Source organism: Dendroctonus ponderosae, unplaced genomic scaffold (assembly GCF_020466585.1).
Source record: "Dendroctonus ponderosae isolate FM_Combo_2020 unplaced genomic scaffold, Dpon_F_20191213v2 Dpon_F_20191213_1, whole genome shotgun sequence".
NCBI lineage: Eukaryota > Metazoa > Arthropoda > Insecta > Coleoptera > Curculionidae > Dendroctonus > Dendroctonus ponderosae.
Window position 1 is genome coordinate 28,001,041 of NW_026017110.1, and position 20,790 is coordinate 28,021,830.

Here is a 20,790-nt window from a genome sequence, read left to right on the forward strand (position 1 = left end):
TTTGAAAAATCCTGATTCTTCTGAAAGTCTTGCCTGATAAAATGCGAGAATTGTCTATTTAGTAGAAACAATTATCACGTTTAAATTCGCAATACTACCTGATTGACTTTTTATGTATTTCGGATTACCAGGAATATTTGGTTTTTTAGTGATGCTGGCAACCAACAAGGTTTTGTCCGAATCGCTGGCGTAGAGCGCAATTAACCTAGATTTGGACAGTCCTGAATGTTTTTCAAATTTTTTAATAAACTAGTTGGATTGTCGATTTAGCGGGAACAATTGTCAAGTTCAAATTCAGAATTTTAAACATTTTTCATATAATTTTAGCAAATGCTCCCTACATTTGCTGTGAATAGTCGAACGAATTTTTCATTTGTTGAACTTATTAGTATGTTTTCAGTTATTTTGCTTTAGTAGGAGTATTTGCTAGTTTATCAGAATTAAGGAACTTGGACCTTAATACCCGATTAAATAGCCATTTAGATAACAACCCCCTATAAATGCCGCTACCCAGCAGACAGACTTTAGACTTAATTTTCATTCATAAGCAGATCGTTGCTGCGACTAAACACTCACTTTGTAAATTGTAACAATTAAAAATTGTTTTAAAAAGTTGATTGTAATACCAACTTAGTTAATTAAGATTAAGAGATTAATTAAGATGACAAGCAACTAGGTTTTGTTTAAAAAACTACAATAGATTTTTTTTTTAGTTTTTAGTTTCTTTAGATAGTTTTTCAAATTTTGTTTCATAAACTATTGGAATTGTCGGTTTAGTGGGAACAATTGTCAAGTTTCAATTCAGAATTTTAAACCCTTTCATATAATTTTTGCAAATAAAACCTACATTTGCGGAAAATATTATAAATTATTTTCGGTTTTTATACATTATTGGTACGTTATCAGTTATTTCGCTTTAGTAGGAGTAGTCAGACTGCTAAACCTTTGACATGTCATTTTGGCAAATGCAACCTACATTTCCGGTAAATTGCATCAGTTATTATTGGATCGTTTTCAATTATTCCGGTTTAGTTGGAGTATTTGGTAGTTTTCACTAATCGTGATGAGAAAATCAGTCCAGTGTATTAAGATAGCTGCAAAAGGGCAAAATCAACCTCGGATTCTTTTTCGGGTTTTGCCTTATAAAATAATAAAATTATCCATTTAGTGGGAACAATTGTCACTTTAAGTTCAAAAATCCTAGACAATTTATTACAAGTTTTGCAAAACCAGCCTAATTTTGCGGTAAAAAATAGAAGAAAGACTGCATTTGTTGGTTATTCGCTCTTTTTGCAATTATTTTTGTTTAATAGGAGTATTTAGAAGTTTTGCAGTAATCGTATCCAATAAATTAGTTTGTCTTGGAACTGCACTAGAGCAAACTCAATCTCGGTTAAAAAATTCTCATTCTTTTCCAAGTTGTTCCTCATGAAATGCGAGAACCCTCCATTTAGTGGGAACAATTGCCACATATAGGTTCCAAAACTCCACACAATTTACTTGTAAGTTTTACAAAGCCATCCTCACCTAACTGCGGTATTTGGTCGAAAAAATTAGGCTTGTGTTGAAGTTATTCATTAGTTTCCCATTATTTTCGTTTAGTGGGAGTATTTGGTAGTTTTTCGGATAACATTTGCGTTTTTCTATACATAGCTGCCGTAAAGCCAAATTAAGCTAGATCTTAAAAATCCTGATTGTTTTCCTTGTCTTGCTGCATAAGTTACGCAAATTGTAATAGGAACAATTGTCACTTTTAGGCACTAAATGTTAAGTAATTTTCCTTTTTTGAGCGCATTTTGCACTGAAACGTAGTTCTTGCAGTTTGAAGCCGAAAAAGATTAATTTATTATAATTATATGTTTTACACTAAAAATTATTAATAAATTATTAATGTTTAAGTAAATTATAGAATCTTAAAATAAATTTAGCTCTAGGAATGAATCTTAATTAAGCAAGAAAATGCATTTTTCTGAAAATAATTGTAATATTTACAACGTCAAATGGAACAAAATTTTTTGGATTTGAGCTGTTTTGAAGGATTTGGTGTAATTAGTTGGTACCTACTTCTGGTTTGTAGGTGTTTTTAGATGTTGTTAATGTTAATTTGCTTTAATTATTGCACTTTTTAAATACTTGTTCTCTTAAATTATAACGTTAAATGATCCCCTAAGTGAATCTTGTGATAGTCGTGGAATATCAAGATTCTAAATGAAATAGTGCCAACTTTTCTGCGAAGAAAATAGCAATTGCTCCCACTGAAGAAAAATTATGGTTTTAAAGCATGCTTTTTAGACCAGTGGCAGTCGATGTATTTGCAATTTAAGGATTTAAAATTTTAATTGTTTATGCTTAAAATTTAAAATAATTATAATAATTTTGCTGGCAAACCCAACAGCTCTTTTAAGTTTGATACATTTTCAATAGACCTTAACTATTTCAAGTGATAATTGCTCCCACTAATTCGACAAATTTTGTGCTTTTTTGCCGCAAAACTTGGATTTTTTTTTGATAATGTAAATACTTAATTGGAATATTAATTAAAATTTTAATTAAAATATTAATTAAAATGGCAAGTAAAAGAAAATGTCTTCAATTAGTGGCAATATTTGCAACCTCAAATGGTACCAGATTTAAAAGACTTGAACAATTATCAACGATTTAGTGCAAGTATTTTGTATCTTTTTAGCTGTTGCTCTTAATTGGCACTGGTTGATAGTTAATGAGGGTTTTTCTATCAATTTGCCCAAATGAGTGGAAGGGGAGGAAATTCACGTAACTTTTCCAGTAGTTAGCAATTTTTGTAAATATTGAATGCACACGGAGAGTTAAAATTCTCAGTTTGTTCAAAAGTTCGTAGAATGTAAATCCGGACAATTAGCAGGATTTTGAAGCTTGCTTCGATCATTTTAGCATTTTTTTTAAATATCGTGTAAAGGTGCAAACAATGAATTTATTTCGCTCGTAAACCCAATAAGAAGTTCCTTCGGGCAATAATGCATGGGGGCCGTAAATTATAAGCCAGCGATGTTTTTGTTGTCGTTGGAACTAATGTTCATCCATAATAAACAGGTACTTGATGTCAGGAAAAACATTAGAGGTTGTTATTCTTTCGCCAGTCGCTCTAATAGTAATTAAGAATTTACGACCGTTGGACTAATAGAAACACATCAACTCGAGCAATTATTTGTATATTTCCATGAATCCAACCGTTAGTTTTTAGGTTTGTTGAAACCAATTTGGTGAAGAAATTTTCGCATTTCTGCATAAGATTATGTGGCGAAAGGTGCAAATTCCCATCAATAGACAATGGCCATAATTGAACAGTCAACACATATCGACGTAAAGTATTTGCAATTACTTGGGTGGTCCCAGCGTTATTGAATCAAGCTAATTTCCCTACAAATGGCCAATTAGAGTGAATTAAAGTCGTTAGCAATATCATATACTTAAGTATTTAAAAATGGCTGTCGGGCCCGACAATTGCACCAGGCGAAAGCCCAATTAGAGGCAATCAAAATTTTGGCCACTAATTAGGAAATATTGTTTGAGTCTGAGCCGAAAATCTTCAAAGATTTTGCCCAAAAATAACAAAAAATTCCAGGTTTCACTGGCTACTTCAAGACCATGACAAAATGATGATATTTTCTGAAAGTTTTATAAACCGTCATTATTTTTTTTATTTGCGTTCACTTTTCAAAGGTCTTACTTACTTAAAACAGATGAATTTTTGTTTTCCAGATCGAAACTGTTTAGACTTCAGATTTTCTGCTTTTTGTGTGATTTTACGACTTTTGTTTAACTGTTTGCTTTTCGCTCATTCCTTTCAATCAATCTTCCCTGAAGAATTTGCCCAATTTTCAAGTTGTCTTTTGTTACAAATGGTCTCAGTTCAAACTGGGAATGATGCCAGATTAGAGCGGGACTTCGTTATGGCATCGTTTATTTGAGGAAACTTCACTATTTTAAAGCTGCAAAATGCAAATTCGTGTCGAATTTTGGCTGTTTTTCATGGGCGTTTGAGCGAGAGGCTGTAAATGCAAATTCCAAACATCTGGGATATTTTTGTCAAAAACTTTAAAAACAAAACGGTGGTTCGACCCGCGGTAGATTTAATTTTCCTCTAAATGGGAAAACTGACTGTTTTAAACTTACAAAGATACAATTTCTGCAGACATTTTAAATTTTTTTTCACGACTTTCAACCTGAGGTTGATTTCAAGCTGAGAAATTGATTTTGATATTGCGTAGTTTGGGAAAGTTTGGGTAGTCGTTTCAGACTGTAATTTTCCAGTTGGTCGCAAATTTTCGCAATTTTTTACATGCCTTTACGCATGGGGCTGAAAATGGTCGATTTCCAACATTTAAACGTAAAGTTTTCCAAACGCTGCTGCTCAAAACTCAAACTTAACTGTAGTGTAAAATTAACTGAATGTATTTTAGTTACGCTTAAATCAAAGAACTGGAGTCTTTTGATGCTGCAAATATCAAATTATTGAAAGTTTTTCGCATTTCATTATCCGCCTCAGAATATGTGGCTAAAAACAACAAAATTTTAAACATTTTAGGCTGCGTTTTTCCAAACGCTGCCTCTTAAAATTGGGCGTTGATAGATAATTCATTTTTATAGTGTTTAACAGCGAGCACTTCATTCTTTTGAGGTTGAAAGCTTCAAATATTCGAAGATTTCCTGTGATTTATGATGTGCTTTTCCTTTTGGCCCTTAAAATGGAAATTTAAATTTTCTAAAAAGAGTTATTCAAAAAAATGCTACTAAAAACCGAAATTCGGTTGACAATGTGTTTGAGCCCTATTGAAATAGAACGAATGCACTTTTTTGAGGCTATAGCTTTGAAGCACTTGAAGATTTTGGGTAATTTTTCACATCCTTTTTAAACTGAGGCTCCAAATTGCAATTTTAAACATTTTAACATATTTTTTTTTTTAATCTGCCACTGAAAATTAAGACGTGACTCAAAATTGATTTTAACACTGTTTATATGGAGCAACTTGGCTCTTTGAACACTGAAAATTTTTAAGTCTTGCTAAAAATTGCAATTTCAAACATTTTTATAGAAACTTTTTTTTATCAAAAAACTTTAATTGAAAATTAAGGCTCGCTTGAGAATTACTTTTAGCACGCTGTAAATGAAAAAATGCATTTTAAGGTTTCAAGATTTAAGGTTTCAAGATTTCAAATTTTAGGAGACTTAATAATTTTATACGTTTCTTTGAACCTAAGGCTGAAATGGTGAATTTAAACATTTTAACGAAAACTCTTCAAAAACTGCCACTTAAAACTGAAACTCGACTAATAATTTGTTTAAAAATGTTTTCTGACAAAGTTTCACTGTTTTGTGACCGGAAATTTAAAGTACATGGCTTTTTCTAAGTTTTGAGGCGCTTTTGAACCTAACGCTGAAAATGGAAATTTCAACCTTTTACACAGAAGGTTTTCAAAAAGTTCCCTTTCAAAAGTGAGATTCGTTTTGGAAAATGTTTTAGCGCTGTTGAAATGGAAAAACGTTACTTTTGTGACACTGCAAATTTCACATTCTTGAAGATTTTTAGTAATTTTTGAAGTGCTTATGAAACGGAACCTCGAAATGATAATATGATATATTAATAATAAATTAATAACATATAAAACATATAGTTTTTATAAAGCTCTCACGTAAAATTGGTGCTCGACTCAATAATTGATTTTAATACTGTATATGGAAACACTACACTTTTTAAGGACTGAAAATTTTAAGTTCTTAAAAGTCTTCGACAATTTTTTGTGTGCGTTTGAATCAGATGCTGAAAATGGCAGTTTCAGGAAGTTTTTTTTCAAAAAGTTAACATTTAACCCCAGGATTTGTTAAGAAATTATTTGAGCAGTACCTACCTTAATAAAAAAATTGCATTTTTGTGAAGCTAAAAATGTTAAATATTTGGAGACTTTTAATAATTTTGGACGCTTCTTTGAACTTGAAGCTGAAATGGAAAATTAAAATATTTTAACAGAAACTTTTCAAAAAGCTGCCACTTAGAACTGAGACCCAACTGATAATAAGTTTTAATAGCATCTAGATCACAAAGTTTAAGTGTGTGGCTGAAAATTTCAAATACTTGCGGGGTTTCTTTAAGCTTTGAGGCGCTTTTTAATCTAACGCTGAAAATCGAAATTTCAAACTTTTTAACAGAAGCTTCTCAAAAAGTTTCCACCTAAAACTGAAATTTGCTTGAACATTTTTTTTGTGCTTTTTATATGAAGAACCTGCTCATTTTGGTACTGCCAATTTCAAATTATTGGGAATTTTCAATATTTTTTGACTTGCACTTGAACATAGAGCTGGAATCGTTTCTTCAAACGCTGGCATTCAAAATTGAAGCTTCACTCAAAATAGCAAAACTTCACCCTTTTGAGTTGGAAAATTTAATTTTGACAATTTTAACAGAAGCTTATTCAGAAGCGGCCACTCAAAATTGAAGCTTGGCTCAAAATAGAAAAACTTCACCCATTTGAGGTGGAAATTTTCAAAACCTTGACTATCTGAGACAATTTTATACGTACGTTGGAACCTGAGGGTAAACATAAAATTTCCGAAAATTTTCAGGAGCTTCAAATTGAAGCTTGACTCAAAATGAAAAACCTCACTCTTTTGATGTCAATATTTTAACGATCTGAGTCGATTTTTTCCGCCCGGTTGAACATGAGGATAAACATAACAATTTCAAAAATTTGTACTGAGGTTTTTCAAAAACTGCCACCCAAAATTGAAGCTTGACTCAGAATAGGAAAATTCCACTCTTTTGGGATGAAAAAAAGTCTTGACGATCTGAGACGATTTTTTACGTCCGTTTGAACAAGAGAGTAATTTAAAAAATTTTAGCAGCAACTTTTTCAAAAAGCTGCCACTCAAAATTGAGACACGACTCCAAGTCAGTTTTGCCATTGTTTAAATGAGAAAACTTCGCTCTCATAAAGCTGCAAATTTCGAATTCCTGCAGGCATTTGGCTATTTTTGACGCGCGTTTGAGCCGAAGACTGTAAATCGAATTTCAAACATTTCTAAGGTATTCAAAAAGCTCACATTCAAAACAGCAGTTTGATCGGGAAATTATTTTGACTTTGTTGTTAATTCAACAGCTGGCATTCTGGTTCGAAAATGTTAATCAATAATGCTGAGCATACAAATTTAAATTTCATGCGGATTTTCACATGAAATTCGGTTTTTTTACGCGCGTTCTTGCCAAGCAATGTCTTCGCTCCATTCAGTTCATCTATTTTCAACTTGAAATATCAACATTTTGGCTGTATAGAATTAGATTTTGGCTGTAGATTAAAAGAGATAAAATTGAGAAATGTTATGCCAGTTTTTCAATTTATTTCTTCCTTCTCTGCAAACTTGAATAACGTACCTACTCATTAAAGCTGAATAATTTTTGGCTAACTGCTTCTCGTGCATCATTCACCCTTACATACAGGGCGTTCTACTACTTAGCTGAAAGTTTGCACTCTCTTCGCTGGTTTTCTAACAAAGGGACATTTTTTGGAATTTTTGCTTTTTTCTTCTGCTATTGATTGAAGGTCTGGTAGTTACCAAAGCAGTAAAGGCCAAACGATCCCCTACATTTGGATCAAAATAAAAAGGCAAGCGAAGTAGGAAAATTAATACAAATTTAAACTCTCCATAGCCTACATTCAGAATCTTTGGTTGGACGCTCAGTGAAATAAAACACAGTGTTTTTTCAATGACTTTGTATATTATACTTTCTAATATTCACTATACGCCTGACGATATAAATATCATAACTTTTCTCTTAAACAAGTGTACTCGCAACTAAATACAATATACAGGGCAATACAAAAGAGCATCGTCCCAAGTGAGGATCGTCAAGACCACAACTAAACAGTGTGTTTCTGGTTCAATCCAAATATGTGCAGCGACTAAAACGGTTTGGGGACACGGCAACGTTGTTCAAATAGTCGGGGAATATCACAATTGAGTCAAACTGGGATTTCAGAAGCGAAATTATACAGAGTGTGTGGCAGAAGAGGTTGGACAATCAAAGAATCGTACACTCAAAGATGTTAGCAAAAAAGTGTTTAACTCAGTTTGCAGAGCGCTTTCTATATGAACAGAAGATTGAAACCCGGACACTCTGTATACAGAAAAGTTTAGTGTAGTCTTTCAATTTGAATCACTAGAGCTCTTTCGAAAGAAACCAACGGTCAACAATAGATTAAATTATCGACTAACTTTGTTGTTTTAAAGCAATTTTTCGCTAGTGATTCTCGTGAAAACTTGAACAGTCGTGATTTTTGGATGCTTTGGTTTCTGTTGAAAGAAGCGTGCCTGCGCCAAACCAGAACCTAAACATAAAATATATTAATCGTCTTAAATTTAGCATCGTTTATGTACATTCAAAATTTCCAAAGCCAAACTGTACAGAATATTGCAACAAGATTACTCGGCGAATGTCGTCAATCTCCAAACTAACCATCCTCAGCTTCTGAGCGTTACCTTGCAAGAATTGACGATCAGCCACAAGTTCACACAGCGTCCTCCCACTCAAAGGCTGAATATCACGTTAACCGCGGTGGGGAGTAAGGCCTATGCAACACTGGGCCGTTGCTCTGAAGGTTCTGAGTCGCTATCCTCATGATTCCTGAGTGATGGTTCAGAAGATGGGTGTGGGGCGACGATGCCGTCATCATTCGGTTGGGGTGAGGGTTCACCTGGACCCGCAGTGGGGAGGTGGGCAGTTGGCTGGCCGCTCCCAATCTGACTGCCAATGGGGTCTCGATTTTCAGACCCTCAGAATGGGAGTGCGCCCTCAATCCGCTCAGGTTCATGGGAGGTGGGGAGTGCTCCAAGGTGGTTTGAGGGGAGGTCCTGGTCAATCGAACTGGACTGTTTCCACTGCGGTTTTCCTGAAAGTAATGGAAAAAATGGCTTGAATCGAGGAGGTTTGAGATTTTGAGTAAAGTTGTGAGAATGAGGAGTTTAGCTTCGATCGCCGCTGCTATAAACTCACTTACTACTAGAGTGTGTTATAATTATGGACAGTTTGAGTAGAATTGAGTTTTGAAAAATTGTTCGCTTTTCAAAAAGTCAATTTTCCAAAATTTCCTGATTCTGATGACATTACTTTAGACACTCGACACTATTTTATAAATGGTCGCAGGTGAAGTTCATTAGAGCTTTTGGATGAATTTTGACAAATTTTCGAAAATTGACTATTTCAATTTACTTCAATGTGGGCAAGTTTTATCTCAAAATATTTTTACGAACGACCTGAAGCAGATACAATACTGTGTAAACCAGCACTCTATCCAGCAAGAACTGCTCTATACATGAGCGCAGTCTAAATGTATCAGAGCTGTGGCTTGAATTTTTGCAAAACTTCCAAAAATTATCTTTATGTCTGCTAGGATTGCCAATCCACCTTGAATTTATACTGCCACCAACAAAACATACCTACGATATTGCTTATAACCCTATTCATTAACTCAAACAATAGTTTTTAAATGGGCGCAATTGCAGATTACTAGAATTACTGACTGAATTTTGGAAGACTTTTGTGGCCTTGACCAAGAAGCTAGAATTTTTGAACCATTCCTCCAATGAACGAAAATCTATATACATGGGAGCTGCATCAATTAGAAATCAATCGATTCGTCAATTTTTGGATGATTTTCAAAATTGTTCTGGATTTGCCCGACTTCTGTGGGGGAATTTTCAAAATTTCTTCGGGAACAACTTAAAACAGCCACGAGGGTGCTTAAGTCGCAATGTAAGAAGCAAGCATTCCTTTATATCTGGGCGCAACTTGGATCCATTACAGAGTTTTGTGGAATTTTGGCAATTTTTCCAAATCTGTTTATTTTAGAGTCTTAAGTTGTAACTACATATTAAAATTTATTTAGCAAATGCCCAAAATTAGACAGCGTCTTGCTTATAACTCCATTGATTTGACCCAAAATGCCTTTATATATGGGCGCAGTTTCAATTCAGTATAGTCATTTGTTGAGTTTTGACCGGCTCTCAAAAATATCTGCATTCAATATGTGCAAGTATATGTTTAAACACGTGTTGCAGACCCTATAAAAAGTTAGAATCTTACTTAGCCTCGCATTTTATAGAACAAAAGTCGCTTTCTATATGGGCGCAAAGTGGATTCATTTAAGTAATTCGTTAGCGTGTTGCAATTTTTTTCAAAAATTACTTGTTATTTGAAGCGAGCATAAATATTTTGAAAACAAGTTTGCTTGATATACACAGCTGAATATTGCTTGCAGCTTCATTTGATACATTTCTGAATATAAAAAAAGATTTATAGATGGGCGCAATATCCATCAATTCATTGGAGTGATTTGCCAACTTTTGCTCAACGTTTGCGGTTTTTGAAAATTGTTTTGTATACTAAGAAGGAGAAACTGTAAACTACTTCGAACACTATTTATTAGATAAATTTTATTTTATGTTTGGGCACAGTTTCTGGTTTATGAAGCAGTAAAATAGTTTCATTCTATTCATTCGTAGTATGCTTTTCTTCTTTCAAACTTACCAAAAGACCAAAATGTGTTTTAGGCCACTATTTAATAGCGGTGTTTGTATAGGTGGGAGCAGTTTAGGCTTTATAAAGTAATTTGTCGAATTTTCACGAGTTTCCAAAAAAACAGCTGCTTCAATTTGCTCAAGGTCTGTAAAGTTTCCATTAAAACTGTTTAGTCAAATAATTGAAGCAGGGCAACTAAGAGACTCTGTGTCTTACGCTTAAAAGACCGAACATTACTTTATATATGGGCGCAGTTTGAGTTCAATAGAGTATTGCGTCGAACTTTGGTATATTTTCAAAATCGTCTATAAGTCATTGAAACAGCTGAGAGGTTGTCTACTATACCGTTAACTAGACAAAAAATTACTTGTTATATGGGCGCACATTGAGCTCAATAGAGTAATCTTTTGAAATAATTTGCTGAATTTTTAGAAACATCTGCACGAATTTACTCAAAATATGCAAATCCTCTATTCTCACTCTCTAGTAAAATAACTAAAGAAACTGACAAACTATCAGCCACTTTCGAATAGACTCAAGCAACGCCTTTATATGTGGGCGAAGTTGGCGCTCAATGGAGTAGGTACTTTTCGAATTTGAATAAAATCTAAAAATTTCCAAACTTTTATTTCTCTCTGCTTAAGCTCTCTTTAGTCTTTCATCAATTTTAAGGGACCGCCCAAGAACTTCAAGCCCCATTTCCGCCACCTAAGTAATTTACAGGAACCAGTTTACATCAGCAAAAGCCCTTTCAGATTGCGCACGGCTGACCGTTGGCGGCTGGCGCTTAAATTGAATCCAGACTGGATATGCTTCAATTTCCTACATAAAACACTCACCCTCACTTCCGAGTCGTAGTCGTTGTTTGAATCGACATCGATCGGACTCTCGTTGGCCGACAGCCTCAAATTGATGGCATCGGCGTAGTTGGAGGATCCAGAATCGACGGTCATCGAGGGCGACTCCGAATCCAGCTTGGCGGTTGTGCGATCCAGCCGGAAATTTGGAGGTGTGGGCGACTGCCGCTCATGCCTGCCGGCAACAATAACGCCAACGTTATTTATCGATTTTACACTCAGCGGGATTTTCCCAAGACTTTAATTGGTAGATTGATAGTGGCAAGCGTAAAAAGTGCAGAAATAACGGCAGGCACAAGCCTTATTAGTGGCACGCCTTAATAAAGCTTAAATGCGCATATGCAGATGTCAATTTAACGGTGGCACTATTACTGAGATTAGCAACCTGGACCGATAAAGTTGTGGATTTTTCCAAGAACGAAACCATGTTTACTTGGGGATTCGTCGGCGAGTTTTTGATTGAAACTGCTACTTAGATGGCATAAGTTTTGAATTTTTCAGTATAAAATTTACATAAATATGTTTAGTTGATTAGAGAAGATGAGTCTGTTTTGAAGCCAAAACACGAAGATTTTTGGACGGAGAGCCTGATTTTTTTAAGTAGTGAACTGAGTGTATGTGCATGAATAACATATTGACGAAATGGCAGCTGAAATCTTCATATGGGATGCTTTCTTCTTAGAACATAGTCGCCAAAAATCAGAGCCACATTCGAAAACTTTTCAAAAATTGCCTGATACTGAGTCACATTCGAAACTCCTTTTACATACACAACTCACTTTTCCCTACCAAACGATCCCAAAAGAAAATCTGAACCTTTGTAAGTTTCTGAGAAAATTATCGAGAAACTTAGGCGTACAGAAGGAACTAGTGCAGATCGAAACTTTTTCCTCATAGAGAACGCGCACATGACATTACAAAATGAAATCAGAAGCAAATTTCCAGCTTTATTGGTTTCTGAGAAAATCAATATAAAACTTATCCCTGCAAAAGCAACATCAAAACCACATTGAAAAACTCCTTCAAAATTTCCTATTGATTAGTCAAAATCGAAAGTTCTTCGCATAAAGAACTTTCTTTTCCCTGCCAAAGGATCCCGAAAGTAAATCTGGAACTTTACTGGTTTTTGAGAAAATCATTGAGAAACGTAGGCCTGCAACAGGAACCTCAAAAATCAAAAGCACATTTAAAAAATCCTCAAAAATGTCCTGATTATGAGTCAAATTGAAAGTTTTTCCCCATAGAGAACTCACTTGGCATTACAAAATCAAACGAGAAACAAATTTCCAGCTTTATTGGTTTCTGAGAAAATTAATATGAAACTGCAAAGCAACATCTAAAGCAGATTGAAAAACTCCTTCAAAATTGTCTATTGACTAGTCAAAATCGAAAGTTATTCGCATAAGGAATTTCCTTTTCCCTGCAAAAAGATCCCAAAAGTAAATCTGGAACTTTACTTGTTTTTGAGAAAATAATTGAGAAACGAAGGCCTGCAAAAGGAACATCAAAAATCAAAAGCACATTTAAAAAATCCTCAAAAATGTCCTGATGATAAGTGAAAATTGAAACTTTTTCCTCATAGAGAACGCACATGGCATTGCAAAATGAAACCAGAGCAAATTTCCAGGTTCATTGGATTCTGAGGAAATCAATATGAAACTTAGCCCTGCAAAAGCAACGTAAAAAATCAAATCAAAAGCACATTCAAAAACTCCTCCAAAATTGCCTGTTGACTAGTCAAAATCGAAAGTTCTTCACATAAAGAACTTCCTTTTCCATGCAAAAGGTTCCCGAAAGTAAATCTGGAACTTTACTTGTTTTTGAGAAAATAAATGAGAATCTTAGGCCTGCAAAACCACATTCAAAAACGCACTGAACGCAACATTGAAACTTTCTCCACAAAAAGAACTTTGCCTTATAAAAAAAACCGGAACTAGGGAATTTGCATATTAGTTTCTCAGAAAATAAAGGTCAAACTTAGACCTGCAAACGCAACGTGAAAATTCAAAAGGTCGTCCAGAATTGCCTAATGCTGAGTCAAAATCGAAACTCCTTTCACATATAGAACTCACTTTTCCTTTCAAAAGGCTCCCGAAGAAAGAAGAAATAAAATCAAAAACTTCTGGAAAATTGCCTGATCATGATCCAAAATCGAAACCTTTCCCAGATTTTTCCTGTTGCTTACCGATAGTTAGGCGATGTGTGCGTGCCGTCGAATCGAAACTGCGCCGGCATGGGACCGGGCGAATGGGGCCCGAACCTGAAGGAGGTGATGGGATTGGGGCTCGCAACGCCCATCCGCAGCGGCCCTGGCGATCCTGCTGGCGAGTGGGCGCCCAGCGAAATATCCGAGTCACTATCTGTGGGCGCTGGGCTCATGGGCGCCCTTCGGTCGCCGCCATGGTGGGCGAGTTGCGCTGCCAGTTGCTGCTGTTGCATTCTGGAAACAACGAAAAACTGATGTTGTAAAGTGAGGTTAAGACATGGGTTTGAACTAGGCAAGAATTCTCTAATTGTGAGCGCGCTTTAACACAAGGTGTTTGATAGCATTCCTAGAATGTTTTCCTTGTTGAGGTTTTATCAAACAGGACATCTTTTGCCATGCAAACGGGCTAAAAGTTGCACTTAAAATCCTGATTGCAACTGTTATATTTAATTGATTGATTGCTGTTTTCCAAGCGTGTTTAAGTATATAAAAATGCAAAACGGCTGACAATTTCAATGGCGTTTGAAAGGGAAATTTCCTCACCTCAAAGTCGCACTTTTTTTGCAGTTCTAAATTGAAATTTGGCAACTGCATTAAAATGGGTTAATGGATTAGAGGCCAGTTGGAGTGAGTGTTTTCTTCAAAATCTTCTTTTTAGGAAGAGCACGATTAAAAATTTCAAGAGCGTTTCAAAAGGAAATTTCTTCACATCGAAGTCGCACTTTTTGGCCGCTCCAAATCGAACTTTTTCAAAAAGCATTAATTCGAATTAGTGGTTTAAAAGCCAGCTGGTATGACGCAGTTTTAACGGCTTTAGAAACTTTCAGGTTTGCATTTGAAAATTGTATTTGTAGGCAACGTAAAAACTTTAACTCACTTAAATCATTTGAGTTCCCGCAGCCTGAGGAGGAAATTCCAGCATTTATAAAAGCGTTTGAAAGATGTGAAAATCCGTTCTTAGATGGAGCCGTTTTACGGTGAAGAGTGTGATACTTTCCCGCATAAATCCGGCCGTAAAACCGGCTGCTTCAGTAACTGGCTCCATATGAAAACTGAAGTTGAGAAGGTTTCAAAAGAAATGGAGGGTTCAAAACACATACCTACTTTTCGAAATAATTCCGACTGCAGTTGCAGCAGCTTTGGAAGCTTCAGGCATTTAAATTATTCGTTTGTTAGAACTGAACCTTCGCTTTCTACGGGTTTAGGAAAGTTGGAAAGCAGTTCGTAGTCGAATCTCTTTTGAGATGAAGACCGTGGAAGGATTCAAAAATCGAATATGCCTGGAACGTTCCGTACAGCTTCCTCAGGAAGTGAGCAAATCTGAAAGCTGCGTTCTCAAGTTGAAAACCTCCACTTTTGTCGAGTTTCGCGATAAAGATTATGGAGAGTTTCGAAAACTATCGTTCCCGTCGAATAAATCCCGCATTAGTTAGTAGTAGGAAGGAAGCATGTGCTCTGATGTCCTTGGAACTTACGATAGATCCTTAAAAGAGAAGGGCTTTAGAAACATATGAAGATGTTTGGACCGCAATCGAACAGAGACAAAATTTAGACCCTATTTAAGTGAGCGAAGCCAAAATGACTGCTGGAAATAACCGAAAACGAATAAACGGACGAAGATCGCTGGGTAAACATTGACCAACTAAAAGGCGCAAATCCCTGCGACCGAAAAGCAAGTTTTTTGCAAATTCCTGAAGAAAATTAAGACAAAGAAGAAGAAGGGGGGCATTATCGAAAAGCAGAAGATGTTCAATTCAGACAGATTTGGTTGGATTACAGCAGAAGATGAAGGTGTACATGGCGCAAATTGCATTCAATTCCATTTGGCTCTGAATTGTTTCGGACTAAAAAAAACTGGCCATCCTAAAGACTCAGAAACTGTTGTAACCCTTCACTTTGCCCAGTAGACATTCCAGACGAGAAACTCACTAAAATCTTCAGAATTTTTTGACTTTTCCTCTTCAACCTGAAATGAAACCCCAACCAATTCTCACCGTCAGGAACAATAGAGTCGAAAAATCGACTAAACTCATTACCCTGGCCATTATTCCAGACCACAAAGGCGTACGCTCTTGACAAGCGAATTCGATATTCGCACGATACATTATTTCAAGCATTAAATGATTAGTCTTATTTTTCTCATCGATTAACCTTCGAAGGGTAACCCTTCCAGTTTAAATATGCACATCTCGATTGCCCTATTGTGTCCTCACATAATAATGGTCTCTTTAAACGCCCTAAATTGTGACAGAAACCCCCCTTATTTGCCATGATGTCAATAATGTGACTGCTTGAAGTAACTGCTCGGCTTCAGCTTCGAAGAGTTATACTTTTACAGTCCTTTGTTTCTGATTGTTCCAAATTAGTCAGCAGGTCAACAGGAATGAGTTTTCACGTTGGGCAACTGTGGGAATTTTCCAGTTCAAGTTGCCTTCTAGTCCAAAGTCAACGTTTAGTTATTCTTCTCATGATTGGCCATTATAATCAGCCTGAAGAGGGTTAAAGTGAAAGTGAGTATAGTCCAGACATTCTGCATCATCACGTTCGCGAATTGCAGTTCAGTTCTTCATCATTATCGAATAATATATTTTGTTTTATTTGTTAACATTTACGCTTCCATGAGGGTGATTTAGAGCGAAGAACTGACCACAAACTAATATTAATGAAAAGGTGAGAAGGTGGAGAAGAAGTTTGAGTGCTGGAGCTTTTATGGTGATTTACGTTCCAAGAATGTATTCAGATTTACATCATCAAGAACCAAATATCAGTCATAACCAATTTGAGCGAAAAGCTCCAATACCGTCAACTTTTCCCACTAATGACCGCAACTAGTCACATTCGTGAAATTAATATTATAATTTATGGGTGTCGCCTTCCTTCTACGAGCACATTTGCATTTCGTTTCCCTCTAATAAGGCCAGGAATCTCTTATTAAGTGTTATCGAGTCGCAAGATTAATTTGTCCGATATGCGCTTAAGACAAAAACGGCCCCATGCTAGACGCCTTTCAACTAGTTCATATTTCCTCGTCTGCTATTTTAATTCCAAAAGCTGTTATTACTAATCAGCTGTGCAAAAAAGTGATTAAAACCCATCTTGCTTGGTGGTCGTGTTGATATTGAAGGAAACAGTCAGATCAACTGGCTTTGAATCTTGAATTCGTATTAGTGGTGCTTGAAAAAGTTCGATTATTGGAGGTTTTAAGAGAATAAATTTCCCTTTCAACCGCCATTGGAATTGGTGTGCGTTGCAACAAGAAAGTATTAAAGAAAAGAGTCAAGCCTGATGTTTTCCAGAACGTTCCCTTATGAAATATTCCACACTATTCTCATCCAAACGAGCTCAATTTAGGGGCGAATATATTATTTCAAAAAATCGACAAAAGCGAAGATCTTGTGCTTTCCATAGCTGTTTCCAAACGAGGCAAGTTTTGAAAGGTGCGGGAATTGCGGCTGAATTGATACAGAAAAGTTAGTTTTTTAACTCCCTCCACGCTCTCCACCGCAAAAAATGCCTAAGTAGAGGCCCATTTTCAAGCTTAAAAAATGTGAAGAATCCGAAATATTTGATTTTTCATTAGTAGTTTTCAGGTTCAAAAAGTTTAGAAAGACGTTGAAATTACCGTTCTTTTTTTAATTCAAAACTCCGAAAAGCTCTATAAGTTTGAGCTTTCAAAAATACTTTTCAAAAGCAGAAAGTTTCCAAAGAGGTTGAAAGTTTCGTGGGATTTATCCGGCAAGGCTCACCTTTCGAATCCCTCCACACTATCCACACCAAAACAAAGCCAATTAGGAACCGATTTTTTAAACTCAAACATCTGAAAATGCAATAACTTTCAGGTTTCAAAAATGGTTTTCAAATGTCGAAAGTTTCTACAACCGGAGAAGCAGCCAGTAAATTTATGAAAGAAGGTTTGTTTTTAAATCCCTCCACACTTTTTATATACTATGACACGAGGTCAATTAGAGACTGAAAAATGCGCAGAATTTACTGTGTCGAAAGTAGAGTTTAAATGCGGAAATTTTCGAAAGATGTTGAAACCAGCGCCGGATTTTGCCAAGGATTTTTTTTTAATCCTCCACACTCTTCACCTTTTAACCTCTTAAAGATTATAAAACCAGAGCCAAATTTATCCGCAAAGCGTCGTTTGTCGACGTCCTCCACACTATTTCCATCATAGCAAGGCCGGTTAAAGGTTCGTGTTTAAAATTCAGAAATCTGAAGAACGCGATAAGTTCGAGTTTTCAAAAAACGTTTTCAAATGAGCAAAGTTTCTAACGACGTTGAAATTTCCGCAGGATTTATCCGGCAAGGCTTGATTGTCGAATCCGTCCACACTTTTCACACCAAAACGAGCCCAATCGGGGGCCTAATATTTCAAACTTTGGAAATGAGAAGAATTCGAAAAACTGGATATTTAAAAAATGATGATCAAATATAAAGTTTCTAAAGACATGGTAACTATGACCTGATTTATCCGAGCAGGTTTGTTTTCCGAATTCGTCCACACTATTGAGTTTAAAACGAGGCCAATTTGCCACCGATTATAAAAATTGAAAGCTTCGATGAACGCGAAAGGTTCGATCTTTCGAAAATGCTTTTCAACTTGAGAATGTTTCTAAAGCAGTTACAACTTTCGTGGGATTTATCCGGCAAGGTTCAACTTTCGAATCCCTCCACACTATTTACACCAAAACGAAGCTAATTGGGGCTGTTTTTTAATTCTAAACTCTGAAAAGCCTTATAAGTTTGAACTTTTAAAAATACTTTTCAAAAGCAGAAAGTTTCCAAAGAGGTTGAAAGTTTCGTGGGATTTATCCGGCAAGGTTCAACTTTCGAATCCCTCTACACTATCCACACCAAAACATGGCCAATTAGGGACCGGTTTTTTCAACTCAAAAACCTGAAAAACGCACATAAAAACGCTTCATATAAAGAGTTTCTAAAGGCGTGGTAACTACCGCCGGATTTGTCCGAGCAGGTTTGATTTCCGGATTCCTCCACACTATTCAGATCAAACCGAGGTCAATTTTAAACCGATTATCAAAATTTACAGCTTCGAATAACGCGAATGGTTTGATCTTTCGAAAATAGTTTTCAACTAGAAAAAGTTTCTAAAGACGTTGGATTTATGTGGATTTATGAAAGAAAGTTCGTTTTTTGAATCCCTCCACACTAATCGCACCAACACGAGGTCAATTGGAGGCCAATTTTCAAACTTTGAAAAGCCGCAAAACGTGCAAAATTTACTCTTTCGAGAGTAGTGCTTAAATACAGAAATTTTCCAAAGATGTTGAAACTACTGCCGGATTTAGTCGAGGAGGATTGTTTTTTGAAATGCTTCACGCTCTTCACCGTAAAAAATGCGTAATTAGCGGCAAATTCTCAAATTTCAAAAATCCGAAGAATACGAAATCTGAGGTTTTTCATCAGTGGTTTGCAAATTCAAAAAGTTTCTAAGGACTTTAAAACCATCGCCAAATTTATCCGCAAAGCATTGTCTGTGGACTTCTTCCACACTATATACAACATTGCGAGGCTGGTTAGATGTCCGTGTTTAAAATTCCGATATCTCAAGAACGCGATAAGTTCGAGCTCTCAGAAAACGTTTTGAAATAACAAAAGTTTCTAAAGACTCTAATATTTCCTCCGGATTTAGCCGGCAAAACTTGGTTGTCGAATCCATTCAAACTTTTCACATCAAAATGAGCCCTGTTAAGAGCCTAATATTTCAAACTTTGTAGATAAGAAGAATGCGAAAAACGGGATAAGTATTTCAAAAATAGTGTTCAAATATAAAACGTTTCTAAAGGCGTTGTAACTATGGCCTGATTTATCCGAGCAGGTTTGTTTTCCGAATTCCTCGACACTATTCAGATCAAACAAGGTCAATTTCCCACCGATTATCAAAATTCAAAGCTGCGAAGAACGCGAAAGATTTGATCTTTTGACAATGGTTTTCAACTAGAAAAAGTTTCTAAAGACGTTGCAACTGCCGCCGGATTTATACGGGAAAGTTGCTTTTTCAAGTCCCTCCACACTCTTCACACCGAAGCTAGACCAATTAGCTGCTGATTTTCAAACTTGAATATCGCTAAGAAATAAAAACAATCTGCCCTTTAAAATGCACTTTCTGGAGGTCACAAGTGTATACAAAATGCTGATCTATAGCAGGATTTATGCGGGTGAATTATAATTTTCGAAACCTTCCACACTTTTTACGCCCCGATGAGCCAAATTAAGGTCTTATTTTGAAATTATTAAGACTCAAAAGAGATCATATTTTGAGCTTTGCAATGCATGTTTAATATAGTGAAAGTTCGTTAAAAGACGGAAGTCACTGCCAGTATTGCGCAAAATATCACCTTTGAATCATCCACGCGCTTCCCAAATTTCTAGTCATTTTTGGTCAACAACCCATTTAACGGTACATTTTCAGAGGTCAAAATACCGAATAAAGCTCCAACTTTAGGCTTCCAAACGCTCTTTTCAGGTAGCGGAAGTGCTTTAAAACCCTGAAGTTACAGCCGGATTTACCTCGGAAGGTTCGTTTTTCAAAACTCTTCACGCTCCGTAGTTCTAAACGCACCCAATTTAGGCTCCGTTTTTCAAATGCACAGACCTTCAGCTTTTGAACGTAACTTTAGGACGCCGGAAATTTCTGAAAACGTTGAAGCTACCGTTGGATTTATTTTCCAAAATTAAAAACTCTTCATCATAAAACGAGCCCAATTGGGGGCTGATTTGGAAATTTGGCAAAACTAAAAAGGCGAATATTTGGAAATTTCGACCGCAGTTTTCAAATACCTAAAGTCCCTAAAATACTGATGCTTCAGCACGATATTCGGAAGAAACTCAGCGATTTCGTTTTCTTCATCAGTAGGTAGTTTGTTTAAACTGGAGGAAACCCAGATCATGTGGGTGTTTGTGTATTAGAAAATGTATTTTCAACAACTGATGCTGACTGTTTTCTTTAATGTTCAATGAAATCGTATACAAATACACTCTTGGCACAAATACTGTAGAAAAATTGACGGGATTCGAATCTGACCCGGTCAGAGACCACAATTCTTCTGTATTCTATTCTGGGTATTTTTCAGGCTGATGAAAAGAAAAACGTTTTCCAATAGTTTGAGAACTCCGCTTGCAGAAGAACTCTTTACGCACGCGAATTTTGAGG

General features: G+C 36.0%; 1 protein-coding gene across 1 annotated transcript in view; it reads right to left on the reverse strand.

Annotated features, from left to right (window-relative positions):
• Nucleotides 1-8,378: 8,378 nt before the first annotated feature.
• The window catches only part of LOC109536088 (homeobox protein SIX3), a 54,038-nt gene continuing 41,626 nt past the window's right edge, over nt 8,379-20,790 (reverse strand). The window contains exons 2-4 of the mRNA XM_048670539.1: nt 13,590-13,844; nt 11,387-11,579; nt 8,379-8,919 (exon numbers count right to left, since the gene is read on the reverse strand). Coding sequence (XP_048526496.1) covers nt 8,572-8,919; nt 11,387-11,579; nt 13,590-13,844 — 796 coding nt within the window. The 3' untranslated portion in view covers nt 8,379-8,571. The remainder of the gene's footprint in view (nt 8,920-11,386; nt 11,580-13,589; nt 13,845-20,790) is intronic.